The sequence below is a fragment of the Salvelinus fontinalis genome, chromosome 19 (assembly GCF_029448725.1).
Source record: "Salvelinus fontinalis isolate EN_2023a chromosome 19, ASM2944872v1, whole genome shotgun sequence".
Taxonomy (NCBI): Eukaryota; Metazoa; Chordata; class Actinopteri; order Salmoniformes; family Salmonidae; genus Salvelinus; species Salvelinus fontinalis.
In genome coordinates, this window is record NC_074683.1 from 50,121,764 (window position 1) to 50,140,216 (window position 18,453).

General features: G+C 52.3%; 1 protein-coding gene across 1 annotated transcript in view; it reads right to left on the minus strand.

Moving 5' to 3' along the window:
• Nucleotides 1-1,219: 1,219 nt before the first annotated feature.
• LOC129816918 (small ubiquitin-related modifier 1) overlaps nt 1,220-18,453 on the minus strand; it is a 29,890-nt gene continuing 12,656 nt past the window's right edge. The window contains exons 4-5 of the mRNA XM_055871895.1: nt 6,885-6,956; nt 1,220-5,772 (exon numbers count right to left, since the gene is read on the minus strand). Of these exons, the coding sequence (XP_055727870.1) occupies nt 5,704-5,772; nt 6,885-6,956 (141 nt within the window). The 3' untranslated portion in view covers nt 1,220-5,703. The remainder of the gene's footprint in view (nt 5,773-6,884; nt 6,957-18,453) is intronic.

An 18,453-nucleotide genomic window follows, 5' to 3' on the forward strand; every position in this document is an offset into this window, starting at 1 on the left:
AAAACCACAAGTTCATTATTTAAGTGATAATGCCCGAGAAGCCGGTATTTGGAGGATATATTGGCACGGGTGTTTGTCGAGGGCCTGCAAACCATGCCAATATATCCTCCAAACTCCAGCTTCCGAGGGCATTATCACTTTTATACAATGAATTGCCAACATATTCAAATAATGGCATTATTGAATTCCGATTTTCTTAATAGCAATCTGGGACTGAACTAGCGAGTCTGTTTTGTTACCACGGCAACTACCGTCGCTATCTAGTAAACTTCAGTGGATGTTGGAAAACATTTCTACTTGCGAAATGTGTTCAATTATAGCCATGGTATAAAAAGGGATAAATCAACGAGGGGCTCTATGCGGTATCTGGACATAAAGCTACTCCTTGGAAGATAGTTGCACTCCACTAGCGAGTCGCGGAACAAACCTTCCACGTTGTTCATTATGTTCCAGATAATTTATAGCCCCTCGTTGATCATCCCTTACATAATCAAACTGAAATAAACTTCAAAAAGCACTAATTGCTCAGCACTTCTACTTAGCAATATTAAGTAGCGGCATATATGTTCTATGTGCACTATTTCTATGCTTCCCGTTCTTACGTTTTGTTTTTGCGTCTATTACTTCAAGTTTTGATCGTCTGCTTCAAAACAGCTGAAAATACATTTTTTTTTGGTTATGGAAAATATATTTCATAGCCATTTAGATGGTACAATAATTCTCTACACCAGCGTTTCCCAAACTCGGTCCTCGGGATCCCAAGCTTGATGATTAGTTGATTATTTGAAGACCAGCGGTGTAGCGCTACGGCAAAAACAAAAACCTTGGGTTCCCAAGTACCAAGTTTGGGAAACCCTACTTGCTTATTATTTTGTCACAAACTGAAATTAGACCATTAGAATTTCAGCAACCGGGAAATGTCGATTTCTCCATATTGCGCATTTTAAAAGGCATACAGGGAACGACAGTAGTCTTTTGACCATGCCAGACCACACTGTCTGTTTCTTTAGTTTGAATTATCAGAATGTGTTTAATTTGAGTTCTTCTTACATTTTTGAAACCAAAAGAGCGACAAAAAAATACATTGATTTGTCTGAGTCAAAACATTTCACTACTGCCCATTGTGTCTAAAGGATCAGGATGGAAACTGTATTGAGACAATTATAAATTGGACAATTATAGCCACTACAATGATATATAATCACGAGTCAGAGAGAAATATTTTAAAAGACGTTTTTATTTAAAAAAAGAAATATCTTCCAACCTCAAACCTTTCCAGAGCAACTCCTCCTTTCAGGTGTCTTCACACCCAAATAACACCAAAATGGCGCTCTATTAACAAGGACTCTGGTCAAAAGTAACGCACTATAAAGGGAATAAGGTGCTATTCGGGATACACGCTGTGTGCACTGCATTCACTTCCATGGCAACTAAAATATTTAAAAAAAAAAATACATCTCTAAAGAGTGACTTAAATCAAAAGTGATTCTATGGCTCAACGCAGTGAAACATTGTCTGCACTTAATTAGGGTCCGGGTCAAAAGTAGTGCACTACATCAGAGAATAGGGTGCCATTTGGGGATGTACAATCCTTTACGGCTTGACCTCTGCTTTGCTTTGATCATCCACGTACAGCATACCCGAACTGATCATCCACGTACAGCATACCCGAACTGATCATCCACGTACAGCATACCCAAACTGATCATCCACGTAGAACATACCCAAACTGATCATCCACGTAGAACATACCCAAACTGATCATCCACGTAGAACATACCCAAACTGATCATCCACGTAGAACATACCCAAACTGATCATCCACGTAGAACATACCCAAACTGATCATCCGCGTAGAACATACCCAAACTGATCATCCACGTAGAACATACCCAAACTGATCATCCACGTAGAACATACCCAAACTGATCATCCACGTAGAACATACCCAAACTGATCATCCACGTAGAACATACCCAAAACTGATCATCCGCGTAGAACATACCCAAACTGCATATCGTGGTTTCCCCTCCTTAAATGAGACAAATAACTAATAACTAATAAACATGAGATGCTGTGCAATAATACAATAAAAAAAAGAGTCTTACTCAAATAATATATATATATAAAAAGACATATACAAAATATAAAAGAGGGGTAACATGTGAATGCACGATTTTCTTTTAGAAAATATGAACTGTGTACAATGCTAACGTTTGCTATACAAGGTTTGTCAGAATTAAGAAACTGCTCAGTATTTTTGGCTGGGAACTCACAGCCTTTATCCTGTCATGAATAAGTACAGTGGTGATGGGTTTTGTGGGATTGAAAGGTATGTCAATATGTTTAACACCGTGTTAAATTGACCAGTCATTTTTTTTTTTACAAAAGAGAACATGGATGAAAGGATGTAACGCAATATCAAAATCATTTCTGAGTAACAATGGAGTACCTTACTGCGATTGTTTTTGAATTAAATAATGGTCAGAAAGAAACAAAATAGCTTCTTAGCAAAGAGCAATTTCTCAAGCAAGAATTTTGCAAGGACTGTCTAGGAGTGGTCTGAGTGGGGCGGGAACCTAGCTGTTTATTGGCAGAGAGGGTCTGAGTGGGGAGGGAACATAGCTGTTATTGGCAGAGAGGGTCTGAGTGTGGAGGGAACCTAGCTGTTATTGGCAGAGAGGGTCTGAGTGGGGAGGGAACATAACTGTTATTGACAGAGAGGGTCTGAGTGGGGAGGGAACATAGCTGTTATTGGCAGAGAGGTTCTGAGTGGGGAGGGAACCTAGCTGTTATTGGCAGAGAGGGTCTGAGTGGGGAGGGAACATAGCTGTTATTGGCAGAGAGGGTCTGAGTGGGGAGGGAACATAGCTGTTATTGGCAGAGAGGGTCTGAGTGGGGAGGGAACATAGCTGTTATTGGCAGAGAGGTTCTGAGTGTGGAGGGAACATAGCTGTTATTGGCAGAGAGGGTCTGAGTGGGGAGGGAACCTAGCTGTTATTGGCAGAGAGGGTCTGAGTGGGGAGGGAACCTAGCTGTTATTGGCAGAGAGGGTCTGAGTGGGGAGGGAACATAGCTGTTATTGGCAGAGAGGGTCTGAGTGGGGAGGGAACCTAGCTGTTATTGGCAGAGAGGGTCTGAGTGGGGAGGGAACCTAGCTGTTATTGGCAGAGAGGTTTGGAACTCTCATTTCAGGTCCATTAACTAATTTACTAGGCGAAAACTCCATCCCACCAAAACAAAAACAGGCTGGAATTTCAATCAGCTCTTACACTAAAAGGGCATTATCACTATTTTCAAAATATGAATCAAACCTCAGTGTGGAAATATATACAAAACAAAGGAATATCTAGTTTTTGACTGTACTGGGCCTTTAACGTAATCAATGTACAGTAATCAGTACTATAGAGTACTATACAGTTCAGATCAATGTACAGTAATCAATACTACAGAGTACTATACAGTTCAGAGTACGAATGATGTACTATGGATTAAAAGCTCTCTTCAATCTGGAAAGTTTAAGAGATTCCGTGCTGGAAATGTAAAAGGAAGTCTCTCCGGTTGAGCCGACGACACGGGCGGCGTTTACCGGGAATGAAGTCTCTCCGGTTGAGCCGACGACACGGGACACGGGCGGCGTTTACCGGGAATGAAGTCTCTCCGGTTGAACCGACGACACGGGCGGCGTTTACCGGGAATGATGTCTCTCCGGTTGAGCCGACGACACGGGACACGGGCGGCGTTTACCGGGAATGAAGTCTCTCCGGTTGAGCCGACGACACGGGCGGCGTTTACCGGGAATGATGTCTCTCCGGTTGAGCCGACGACACGGGCGGCGTTTACCGGGAATGATGTCTCTCCGGTTGAGCCGACGACACGGGCGGCGTTTACCGGGAATGATGTCTCTCCGGTTGAGCCGACGACACGGGCGGCGTTTACCGGGAATGATGTCTCTCCGGTTGAGCCGACGACACGGGACACGGCCGGCGTTTACCGGGAATGAAGTCTCCGATAAAGCGTGAACGTTGTCTTTATATTTCAAATCACGCTGTAAAAGCTGAACTTCGACGATGCAGATTGAATAGAGCCCTTTAGTAAGGTATTTTACAAGTTCTCTAACAGAGAGACGGGCAGTGAATGGGAACTTGGATGGTTATTAAATACCCCTGGTGTGTTACTTAAGACTGTGGACAAGCGTATTGAATGAACCCGAGGATGAGACATTATTGACGTCGTATTACATACCCATCTGTAAAGTAACAACGTCTGGATAACACCTAGACATAACGTCAGGAAATAACAGTGGCATGCTAGCTACAGGTAACTGCCAAAACAAAACATTTGAGTAAATGAGGGGATACAAAGTATATTGAAAGCAGATGCTTCCACACAGGTGTGGTTCCCAAATTAATTAATCAATTAACATCCCATCATGCTTAGGGTCATGTAAAAAAAAAATCTGCGCATGGCCATTATTTTGGCTACCATGGCAATGCCCCCATAGGATGACAATGCCCCCCCCCCCCTCCCTATCCACAGGGCACGAGAGGTCACTGAATGGTTTGACGAGTATTAAAACGATAAAAACCCATATACCACGACCATCTCAGTCACCAGATCTCAAACCCAGCTGAACACTTACGGGAGATTCTGGAGCGGTGCCTGAGAAAACGTTTTACACCCACCGTTAACAAAACGATGGAATTTCTAATGGAATAATGGTGTCTCTCCAATAGAGGTCCAGACACTTGTATAATCTATGTCAAGGAGCGTTGAAGCCGTTCTGTCTCGTGGTGCCCCCAGCGTCCTGTTAAGACACTGTTTGTTGGTGTTTCCTTTACTTTGGCAGTTACCTGGATCTTGAATAAATGGTATGGTATGGATTTATAGCTAATAAAATATATACTGTCGAAAGCTATATATGGGGACGGATGCCAATCAACCAAACTGAAGCTAGGGGGGGGGTCTGAAGAAAACATCGTGTATCTATCCAACCTAATGAGTCTTCTGATGGACCACATGGCTGGATCATATTAGGCTCGTTTCCGGTGGCCGTAACCGTAAAGCAGGAAGAGTGCTGATGTAGGATAAGGTCCCTCTTGTTCATGTAGTCAATGGGGGGCGACAGGTAGCCTAGTGGTTAGATCGTTGGGCCAGTAACCGGATTGAATTCCAGAGCTGACAAGGTAAAAATCTGTCCCTTCTGCCCCTGAACAAGGTAGTTAACCCACTGTTCCCCAGTAGGCCGTCATTGTAAATAAGAATTTGTTCTTAACTGACCTGCCTGGTTAAATATATATATATATTTTTTCAAACCTTTAAAAGGCTAAACTGATCCCTGATCAGCACTCGTACTCTGAAATGTATTCAGACCCTGTTTGTGCCGTCTTGCCAACTTCTACAGTCATCGTCACACCTTCATGAGAGTTTTCAAAACAGCACACAACAGATACAGCCCGAGTGCCAGTCTGTTGGTGCCAACATTTTTTGTCACGCAAGTTGGCCAAACAGCACAAACAGACCAGGGACCAGGTGACGATAAGACAACAGGAGATGTGTCAGACAGTTATTCTTCTCCTCTCTGGCAGAGATCTCTACCACTGAGAGGAACACAAAGCCAAAACAAAATCACTCAGTAATTGTACAAATATAAAATACAATATAATCAGTAAAAAAACAAAGAAAAAGTTAAATCCAGGTAGACTAATTATTCCGAAGTCCTCCAGTCTGTTCCTGATAGACCTCGATGACGTCGTCATCTTCCATCCCCAGCTACGAGAGAGAGAGGGAGGGACAGAGATGTTAAGATGGGAGGCACAATGGCTGTGTTTACAAAGGCAGACCACTTCTGATCTTTTGCCCAATTATGGGCTACGGGTCAGGCGGAACGACGCGGCTACGGGTCAGGCGGAACGACGCGGCTACGGGTCAGGCGGAACGACGCGGCTACGGGTCACGCGGAACGACGCGGCTACGGGTCACGCGGAACGACGCGGCTACGGGTCACGCGGAACGACGCGGCTACGGGTCACGCGGAACGACGCGGCTACGGGCCAGAGGGAACGACGCGGCTACGGGCCAGAGGGAACGACGCGGCTACGGGCCAGAGGGAACGACGCGGCTACGGGCCAGAGGGAACGACGCGGCTACGGGCCAGAGGGAACGACGCGGCTACGGGCCAGAGGGAACGACGCGGCTACGGGCCAGAGGGAACGACGCGGCTACGGGCCAGAGGGAACGACGCGGCTACGGGCCAGAGGGAACGACGCGGCTACGGGTCAGAGGGAACGACGCGGCTACGGGTCAGAGGGAACGACGCGGCTACGGGTCAGAGGGAACGACGCGGCTACGGGTCAGAGGGAACGACGCGGCTACGGGCCAGAGGGAACGACGCGGCTACGGGTCAGAGGGAACGACGCGGCTACGGGCCAGAGGGAACGACGCGGCTACGGGCCAGACGGAACGACGCGGCTACGGGCCAGACGGAACGACGCGGCTACGGGCCAGACGGAACGACGCGGCTACGGGCCAGACGGAACGACGCGGCTACGGGTCAGACGGAACGACGCGGCTACGGGTCAGACGGAACGACGCGGCTACGGGTCAGACGGAACGACGCGGCTACGGGTCAGACGGAACGACGCGGCTACGGGTCAGACGGAACGACGCGGCTACGGGTCAGACGGAACGACGCGGCTACGGGTCAGACGGAACGACGCGGCTACGGGTCAGACGGAACGACGCGGCTACGGGTCAGACGGAACGACGCGGCTACGGGTCAGGCGGAACGACGCGGCTACGGGCCAGGCGGAACGACGCGGCTACGGGCCAGGCGGAACGACTCGGCTACGGGTCAGACAGAACACAACAGAAAGCATAGCTACCTCTTTTGGAGTGTGGTTGTCTGAGATTCTTTGTCCCTCAAATAGAAACCGTAAGGTACTCATATGAACACCCTACAGAGAGGAGGAACACACAGCGTCAGGTAAGGAACACACAGCGTCGGGTAAGGAACACAACACACAGCGTCGGGTAAGGAACACACAGCGTCAGGTAAGGAACACAACACACAGCGTCAGGTAAGGAACACAACACACAGCGTCGGGTAAGGAACACACAGCGTCAGGTAAGGAACACAACACACAGCGTCAAGTAAGGAACACACAGCGTCGGGTAAGGAACACAACACACAGCGTCGGGTAAGGAACACACAGCGTCGGGTAAGGAACACACAGCGTCGGGTAAGGAACACAACACACAGCGTCGGGTAAGGAACACACAGCGTCAGGTAAGGAACACAGCGTCGGGTAAGGAACACACAGCGTCAGGTAAGGAACACACAGCGTCAGGTAAGGAACACACAGCGTCAGGTAAGGAACACACAGCGTCAGGTAAGGAACACAACACACAGCGTCGGGTAAGGAACACACAGCGTCGGGTAAGGAACACAACACACAGCGTAGGGTAAGGAACACACAGCGTCAGGTAAGGAACACAGCGTCGGGTAAGGAACACAACACACAGCGTCGGGTAAGGAACACACAGCGTCAGGTAAGGAACACACAGCGTCGGGTAAGAAACACACAGCGTCAGGTAAGGAAAACACAGCGTCAGGTAAGGAACACACAGCGTCAGGTAAGGAACACACAGCGTCAGGTAAGGAACACACAGCGTCAGGTAAGGAACACACAGCGTCAGGTAAGGAACACAACACACAGCGTCGGGTAAGGAACACACAGCGTCGGGTAAGGAACACAACACACAGCGTCGGGTAAGGAACACAACACACAGCGTCGGGTAAGGAACACAACACACAGCGTCGGGTAAGGAACACAACACACAGCGTCGGGTAAGGAACACACAGCGTCAGGTAAGGAACACACAGCGTCAGGTAAGGAACACAGCGTCAGGTAAGGAACACAGCGTCAGGTAAGGAACACACAGCGTCAGGTAAGGAACACAACACACAGCGTCGGGTAAGGAACACAACACACAGCGTCGGGTAAGGAACACAGCGTCGGGTAAGGAACACAACACACAGCGTCGGGTAAGGAACACACAGCGTCAGGTAAGGAACACAGCGTCGGGTAAGGAACACAACACACAGCGTCGGGTAAGGAACACACAGCGTCAGGTAAGGAACACAGCGTCGGGTAAGGAACACAACACACAGCGTCGGGTAAGGAACACACAGCGTCGGGTAAGGAACACACAGCGTCGGGTAAGGAACACACAGCGTCGGGTAAGGAACACAACACACAGCGTCGGGTAAGGAACACAACACACAGCGTCGGGTAAGGAACACAACACACAGCGTCGGGTAAGGAACACACAGCGTCAGGTAAGGAACACACAGCGTCAGGTAAGGAACACAGCGTCAGGTAAGGAACACAGCGTCAGGTAAGGAACACACAGCGTCAGGTAAGGAACACAACACACAGCGTCGGGTAAGGAACACAACACACAGCGTCGGGTAAGGAACACACAGCGTCGGGTAAGGAACACAACACACAGCGTCGGGTAAGGAACACACAGCGTCGGGTAAGGAACACACAGCGTCGGGTAAGGAACACAACACACAGCGTCGGGTAAGGAACACAGCGTCGGGTAAGGAACACAACACACAGCGTCGGGTAAGGAACACACAGCGTCAGGTAAGGAACACAGCGTCGGGTAAGGAACACAACACACAGCGTCGGGTAAGGAACACACAGCGTCAGGTAAGGAACACAGCGTCGGGTAAGGAACACAACACACAGCGTCGGGTAAGGAACACACAGCGTCGGGTAAGGAACACACAGCGTCGGGTAAGGAACACACAGCGTCGGGTAAGGAACACACAGCGTCGGGTAAGGAACACACAGCGTCGAGTAAGGAACACAACACACAGCGTCGGGTAAGGAACACAACACACAGCGTCGGGTAAGGAACACACAGCGTCAGGTAAGGAACACAGCGTCGGGTAAGGAACACAACACACAGCGTCGGGTAAGGAACACACAGCGTCGGGTAAGGAACACACAGCGTCGGGTAAGGAACACACAGCGTCGGGTAAGGAACACACAGCGTCGGGTAAGGAACACACAGCGTCGGGTAAGGAACACACAGCGTCGGGTAAGGAACACACAGCGTCGGGTAAGGAACACACAGCGTCGGGTAAGGAACACAACACACAGCGTCGGGTAAGGAACACAACACACAGCGTCGGGTAAGGAACACACAGCGTCGGGTAAGGAACACACAGCGTCGGGTAAGGAACACACAGCGTCGGGTAAGGAACACACAGCGTCGGGTAAGGAACACAACACACAGCGTCGGGTAAGGAACACAACACACAGCGTCGGGTAAGGAACACAACACACAGCGTCGGGTAAGGAACACAACACACAGCGTCGGGTAAGGAACACACAGCGTCGGGTAAGGAACACACAGCGTCGGGTAAGGAACACACAGCGTCGGGTAAGGAACACACAGCGTCGGGTAAGGAACACACAGCGTCGGGTAAGGAACACAGCGTCGGGTAAGGAACACAGCGTCGGGTAAGGAACACAACACACAGCGTCGGGTAAGGAACACACAGCGTCGGGTAAGGAACACACAGCGTCGGGTAAGGAACACAACACACAGCGTCGGGTAAGGAACACAACACACAGCGTCGGGTAAGGAACACACAGCGTCGGGTAAGGAACACACAGCGTCGGGTAAGGAACACAACACACAGCGTCGGGTAAGGAACACACAGCGTCGGGTAAGGAACACACAGCGTCGGGTAAGGAACACACAGCGTCGGGTAAGGAACACAACACACAGCGTCGGGTAAGGAACACAACACACAGCGTCGGGTATGGAACACACAGCGTCGGGTAAGGAACACACAGCGTCGGGTAAGGAACACAACACACAGCGTCGGGTAAGGAACACACAGCGTCGGGTAAGGAACACACAGCGTCGGGTAAGGAACACACAGCGTCGGGTAAGGAACACACAGCGTCGGGTAAGGAACACACAGCGTCGGGTAAGGAACACACAGCGTCGGGTAAGGAACACACAGCGTCGGGTAAGGAACACACAGCGTCGGGTAAGGAACACACAGCGTCGGGTAAGGAACACACAGCGTCGGGTAAGGAACACAACACACAGCGTCGGGTAAGGAACACAACACACAGCGTCGGGTAAGGAACACACAGCGTCGGGTAAGGAACACACAGCGTCGGGTAAGGAACACACAGCGTCGGGTAAGGAACACACAGCGTCGGGTAAGGAACACACAGCGTCGGGTAAGGAACACAACACACAGCGTCGGGTAAGGAAAGGAACACACAGCGTCGGGTAAGGAAAGGAACACACAGCGTCGGGTAAGGAAAGGAACACACAGCGTCGGGTAAGGAACACACAGCGTCGGGTAAGGAACACACAGCGTCGGGTAAGGAACACACAGCGTCGGGTAAGGAACACACAGCGTCGGGTAAGGAACACACAGCGTCGGGTAAGGAACACACAGCGCCGGGTAAGGAACACACAGCGCCGGGTAAGGAACACACAGCGCCGGGTAAGGAACACACAGCGTCGGGTAAGGAACACACAGCGTCGGGTAAGGAACACAACACACAGCGTCGGGTAAGGAACACACAGCGTCGGGTAAGGAACACAACACACAGCGTCGGGTAAGGAACACAACACACAGCGTCGGGTAAGGAACACAACACACAGCGTCGGGTAAGGAACACAACACACAGCGTCGGGTAAGGAACACACAGCGTCGGGTAAGGAACACACAGCGTCGGGTAAGGAACACACAGCGTCGGGTAAGGAACACAGCGTCGGGTAAGGAACACAGCGTCGGGTAAGGAACACAACACACAGCGTCGGGTAAGGAACACAACACACAGCGTCGGGTAAGGAACACAACACACAGCGTCGGGTAAGGAACACACAGCGTCGGGTAAGGAACACACAGCGTCGGGTAAGGAACACACAGCGTCGGGTAAGGAACACACAGCGTCGGGTAAGGAACACACAGCGTCGGGTAAGGAACACAACACACAGCGTCGGGTAAGGAACACACAGCGTCGGGTAAGGAACACACAGCGTCGGGTAAGGAACACAACACACAGCGTCGGGTAAGGAACACAACACACAGCGTCGGGTATGGAACACACAGCGTCGGGTAAGGAACACACAGCGTCGGGTAAGGAACACAACACACAGCGTCGGGTAAGGAACACACAGCGTCGGGTAAGGAACACACAGCGTCGGGTAAGGAACACACAGCGTCGGGTAAGGAACACACAGCGTCGGGTAAGGAACACAACACACAGCGTCGGGTAAGGAACACACAGCGTCGGGTAAGGAACACACAGCGTCGGGTAAGGAACACAACACACAGCGTCGGGTAAGGAACACACAGCGTCGGGTAAGGAACACACAGCGTCGGGTAAGGAACACACAGCGTCGGGTAAGGAACACAACACACAGCGTCGGGTAAGGAACACACAGCGTCGGGTAAGGAACACACAGCGTCGGGTAAGGAACACACAGCGTCGGGTAAGGAACACAACACACAGCGTCGGGTAAGGAACACACAGCGTCGGGTAAGGAACACACAGCGTCGGGTAAGGAACACACAGCGTCGGGTAAGGAACACACAGCGTCGGGTAAGGAACACACAGCGTCGGGTAAGGAACACACAGCGTCGGGTAAGGAACACAACACACAGCGTCGGGTAAGGAACACAACACACAGCGTCGGGTAAGGAACACAACACACAGCGTCGGGTAAGGAACACACAGCGTCGGGTAAGGAACACACAGCGTCGGGTAAGGAACACACAGCGTCGGGTAAGGAACACACAGCGTCGGGTAAGGAACACACAGCGTCGGGTAAGGAACACAACACACAGCGTCGGGTAAGGAACACACAGCGTCGGGTAAGGAAAGGAACACACAGCATCGGGTAAGGAACACAACACACAGCGTCGGGTAAGGAACACAACACACAGCGTCGGGTAAGGAACACAACACACAGCGTCGGGTAAGGAACACAACACACAGCGTCGGGTAAGGAACACACAGCGTCGGGTAAGGAACACACAGCGTCGGGTAAGGAACACACAGCGTCGGGTAAGGAACACACAGCGTCGGGTAAGGAACACAACACACAGCGTCGGGTAAGGAACACACAGCGTCGGGTAAGGAAAGGAACACACAGCGTCGGGTAAGGAACACAACACACAGCGTCGGGTAAGGAACACAACACACAGCGTCGGGTAAGGAACACAACACACAGCGTCGGGTAAGGAACACACAGCGTCGGGTAAGGAACACACAGCGTCGGGTAAGGAACACACAGCGTCGGGTAAGGAACACAGCGTCGGGTAAGGAACACAGCGTCGGGTAAGGAACACAACACACAGCGTCGGGTAAGGAACACAACACACAGCGTCGGGTAAGGAACACAACACACAGCGTCGGGTAAGGAACACACAGCGTCGGGTAAGGAACACACAGCGTCGGGTAAGGAACACACAGCGTCGGGTAAGGAACACAACACACAGCGTCGGGTAAGGAACACAACACACAGCGTCGGGTAAGGAACACAACACACAGCGTCGGGTAAGGAACACACAGCGTCGGGTAAGGAACACACAGCGTCGGGTAAGGAACACACAGCGTCGGGTAAGGAACACAACACACAGCGTCGGGTAAGGAACACACAGCGTCGGGTAAGGAACACACAGCGTCGGGTAAGGAACACAACACACAGCGTCGGGTAAGGAACACAACACACAGCGTCGGGTATGGAACACACAGCGTCGGGTAAGGAACACACAGCGTCGGGTAAGGAACACAACACACAGCGTCGGGTAAGGAACACACAGCGTCGGGTAAGGAACACACAGCGTCGGGTAAGGAACACACAGCGTCGGGTAAGGAACACACAGCGTCGGGTAAGGAACACAACACACAGCGTCGGGTAAGGAACACACAGCGTCGGGTAAGGAACACACAGCGTCGGGTAAGGAACACAACACACAGCGTCGGGTAAGGAACACACAGCGTCGGGTAAGGAACACACAGCGTCGGGTAAGGAACACACAGCGTCGGGTAAGGAACACAACACACAGCGTCGGGTAAGGAACACACAGCGTCGGGTAAGGAACACACAGCGTCGGGTAAGGAACACACAGCGTCGGGTAAGGAACACACAGCGTCGGGTAAGGAACACAACACACAGCGTCGGGTAAGGAACACACAGCGTCGGGTAAGGAACACACAGCGTCGGGTAAGGAACACACAGCGTCGGGTAAGGAACACACAGCGTCGGGTAAGGAACACACAGCGTCGGGTAAGGAACACACAGCGTCGGGTAAGGAACACAACACACAGCGTCGGGTAAGGAACACACAGCGTCGGGTAAGGAAAGGAACACACAGCGTCGGGTAAGGAACACACAGCGTCGGGTAAGGAACACACAGCGCCGGGTAAGGAACACACAGCGCCGGGTAAGGAACACACAGCGCCGGGTAAGGAACACACAGCGTCGGGTAAGGAACACACAGCGTCGGGTAAGGAACACACAGCGTCGGGTAAGGAACACACAGCGTCGGGTAAGGAACACACAGCGTCGGGTAAGGAACACACAGCGTCGGGTAAGGAACACACAGCGTCGGGTAAGGAACACACAGCGTCGGGTAAGGAACACACAGCGTCGGGTAAGGAACACAACACACAGCGTCGGGTAAGGAACACAACACACAGCGTCGGGTAAGGAACACAACACACAGCGTCGGATAAGGAACACAACACACAGCGTCGGGTAAGGAACACAACACACAGCGTCGGGTAAGGAACACAACACACAGCGTCGGGTAAGGAACACAACACACAGCGTCGGGTAAGGAACACAACACACAGCGTCGGGTAAGGAACACAACACACAGCGTCGGGTAAGGAACACAACACACAGCGTCGGGTAAGGAACACAACACACAGCGTCGGGTAAGGAACACAACACACAGCGTCGGGTAAGGAACACACAGCGTCGGGTAAGGAACACACAGCGTCGGGTAAGGAACACACAGCGTCGGGTAAGGAACACACAGCGTCGGGTAAGGAACACACAGCGTCGGGTAAGGAACACACAGCGTCGGGTAAGGAACACACAGCGTCGGGTAAGGAACACACAGCGTCGGGTAAGGAACACACAGCGTCGGGTAAGGAACACACAGCGTCGGGTAAGGAACACACAGCGTCGGGTAAGGAACGCAACACACAGCGTCGGGTAAGGAACGCAACACACAGCGTCGGGTAAGGAACGCAACACACATCGTCGGGTAAGGAACACACAGCGTCGGGTAAGGAACACAACACACAGCGTCAGGTAAGGAACACAACGTCGGGTAAGGAACACACAGCGTCGGGTAAGGAACACACAGTGTCAGGTAAGGAACACAGCGTCGGGTAAGGAACACAACACACAGCGTCGGGTAAGGAACACACAGCGTCGGGTAAGGAACACACAGCGTCGGGTAAGGAACACACAGCGTCGGGTAAGGAACACACAGCGTCGGGTAAGGAACACACAGCGTCGGGTAAGGAACACACAGCGTCGGGTAAGGAACACACAGCGTCGGGTAAGGAACACAACACACAGCGTCGGGTAAGGAAAGGAACACACAGCGTCGGGTAAGGAACACACAGCGTCGGGTAAGGAAAGGAACACACAGCGTCGGGTAAGGAACACACAGCGTCGGGTAAGGAACACACAGCGTCGGGTAAGGAACACACAGCGTCGGGTAAGGAACACACAGCGTCGGGTAAGGAACACACAGCGTCGGGTAAGGAACACACAGCGTCGGGTAAGGAACACACAGCGTCGGGTAAGGAACACACAGCGTCGGGTAAGGAACACACAGCGTCGGGTAAGGAACACACAGCGTCGGGTAAGGAACACACAGCGTCGGGTAAGGAACACACAGCGTCGGGTAAGGAACACAACACACAGCGTCGGGTAAGGAACGGAACACACAGCGTCGGGTAAGGAACGGAACACACAGCGTCGGGTAAGGAACGGAACACACAGCGTCGGGTAAGGAACACACAGCGTCGGGTAAGGAACACACAGCGTCGGGTAAGGAACACACAGCGTCGGGTAAGGAACACACAGCGTCGGGTAAGGAACACACAGCGTCGGGTAAGGAACACACAGCGTCGGGTAAGGAACACACAGCGTCGGGTAAGGAACACACAGCGTCGGGTAAGGAACACACAGCGTCGGGTAAGGAACACACAGCGTCGGGTAAGGAACACACAGCGTCGGGTAAGGAACACACAGCGTCGGGTAAGGAACACACAGCGTCGGGTAAGGAACACACAGCGTCGGGTAAGGAACACACAGCGTCGGGTAAGGAACACACAGCGTCGGGTAAGGAACACACAGCGTCGGGTAAGGAACACACAGCGTCGGGTAAGGAACACACAGCGTCGGGTAAGGAACACACAGCGTCGGGTAAGGAACACACAGCGTCGGGTAAGGAACACACAGCGTCGGGTAAGGAACACAACACACAGCGTCGGGTAAGGAACACAACACACAGCGTCGGGTAAGGAACACAACACACAGCGTCGGGTAAGGAACACACAGCGTCGGGTAAGGAACACACAGCGTCGGGTAAGGAACACACAGCGTCGGGTAAGGAACACACAGCGTCGGGTAAGGAACACACAGCGTCGGGTAAGGAACACACAGCGTCGGGTAAGGAACACACAGCGTCGGGTAAGGAACACACAGCGTCGGGTAAGGAACACACAGCGTCGGGTAAGGAACACACAGCGTCGGGTAAGGAACACACAGCGTCGGGTAAGGAACACACAGCGTCGGGTAAGGAACGCAACACACAGCGTCGGGTAAGGAACGCAACACACAGCGTCGGGTAAGGAACGCAACAAACAGCGTCGGGTAAGGAACACACAGCGTCGGGTAAGGAACACACAGCGTCGGGTAAGGAACACAACACACAGCGTCGGGTAAGGAACACAACGTCGGGTAAGGAACACAACACACAGCGTCGGGTAAGGAACACACAGCGTCGGGTAAGGAACACACAGCGTCAGGTAAGGAACACAGCGTCGGGTAAGGAACACAACACACAGCGTCGGGTAAGGAACACAACACACAGCGTCGGGTAAGGAACACAACACACAGCGTCGGGTAAGGAACACAACACACAGCGTCGGGTAAGGAACACACAGCGTCGGGTAAGGAACACACAGCGTCGGGTAAGGAACACACAGCGTAGGGTAAGGAACACACAGCGTAGGGTAAGGAACACACAGCGTCGGGTAAGGAACACACAGCGTCGGGTAAGGAACACACAGCGTCGGGTAAGGAACAAACAGCGTCGGGTAAGGAACACACAGCGTCGGGTAAGGAACACAACACGCAGCGTCGGGTAAGGAACACACAGCGTCGGGTAAGGAACACAACACACAGCGTCGGGTAAGAAACACAACACACAGAGTCAGGTAAGGAACACACAGCGTCGGGTAAGGAACACAACACGCAGCGTCGGGTAAGGAACACACAGCGTCGGGTAAGGAACACACAGCGTCGGGTAAGGAACACAACACGCAGCGTCGGGTAAGGAACACAACACGCAGCGTCGGGTAAGGAACACACAGCGTCGGGTAAGGAACACACAGCGTCGGGTAAGGAACACAACACACAGCGTCGGGTAAGGAACACAACACACAGAGTCGGGTAAGGAACACACAGCGTCGGGTAAGGAACACAACACGCAGCGTCGGGTAAGGAACACAACACGCAGCGTCGGGTAAGGAACACACAGCGTCGGGTAAGGAACACACAGCGTCGGGTAAGGAACACACAGCGTCGGGTAAGGAACACAACACACAGCGTCAGGTAAGGAACACAACGTCGGGTAAGGAACACAACACACAGCGTCGGGTAAGGAACACACAGCGTCAGGTAAGGAACACAGCGTCGGGTAAGGAACACAACACACAGCGTCGGGTAAGGAACACAACACACAGCGTCGGGTAAGGAACACAACACACAGCGTCGGGTAAGGAACACAACACACAGCGTCGGGTAAGGAACACAACACACAGCGTCGGGTAAGGAACACAACACACAGCGTCGGGTAAGGAACACAACACACAGCGTCGGTTAAGGAACACAACACACAGCGTCGGTTAAGGAACACACAGCGTCGGGTAAGGAACACACAGCGTCGGGTAAGGAACACAACACACAGCGTCGGGTAAGGAACACAACACACAGCGTCGGGTAAGGAACACACAGCGTCGGGTAAGGAACACACAGCGTCGGGTAAGGAACACACAGCGTCGGGTAAGGAACACACAGCGTCGGGTAAGGAACACACAGCGTCGGGTAAGGAACACACAGCGTCGGGTAAGGAACACACAGCGTCGGGTAAGGAACACACAGCGTCGGGTAAGGAACACACAGCGTCGGGTAAGGAACACACAGCGTCGGGTAAGGAACACACAGCGTCGGGTAAGGAACACACAGCGTCGGGTAAGGAACACACAGCGTCGGGTAAGGAACACAACACACAGCGTCGGGTAAGGAACACACAGCGTCGGGTAAGGAACACAACACACAGCGTCGGGTAAGGAACACACAGCGTCGGGTAAGGAACACACAGCGTCGGGTAAGGAACACACAGCGTCGGGTAAGGAACACAACACACAGCGTCGGGTAAGGAACACAACACACAGCGTCGGGTAAGGAACACACAGCGTCGGGTAAGGAACACACAGCGTCGGGTAAGGAACACACAGCGTCGGGTAAGGAACACACAGCGTCGGGTAAGGAACACACAGCGTCGGGTAAGTAACACACAGCGTCGGGTAAGTAACACACAGCGTCGGGTAAGGAACACAACACACAGCGTCGGGTAAGGAACACACAGCGTCGGGTAAGGAACACACAGCGTCGGGTAAGGAACACAACACACAGCGTCGGGTAAGGAACACAACACACAGCGTCGGGTAAGGAACACAACACACAGCGTCGGGTAAGGAACACAACACACAGCGTCGGGTAAGGAACACAACACACAGCGTCGGGTAAGGAACACAACACACAGCGTCGGGTAAGGAACACACAGCGTCGGGTAAGGAACACACAGCGTCGGGTAAGGAACACACAGCGTCGGGTAAGGAACACACAGCGTCGGGTAAGGAACACAACACACAGCGTCGGGTAAGGAACACAACACACAGCGTCGAGTAAGGAACACAACACACAGCGTCGGGTAAGGAACACACAGCGTCGGGTAAGGAACACAACACGCAGCGTCGGGTAAGGAACACGCAGCGTCGGGTAAGGAACACGCAGCGTCGGGTAAGGAACACGCAGCGTCGGGTAAGGAACACGCAGCGTCGGGTAAGGAACACGCAGCGTCGG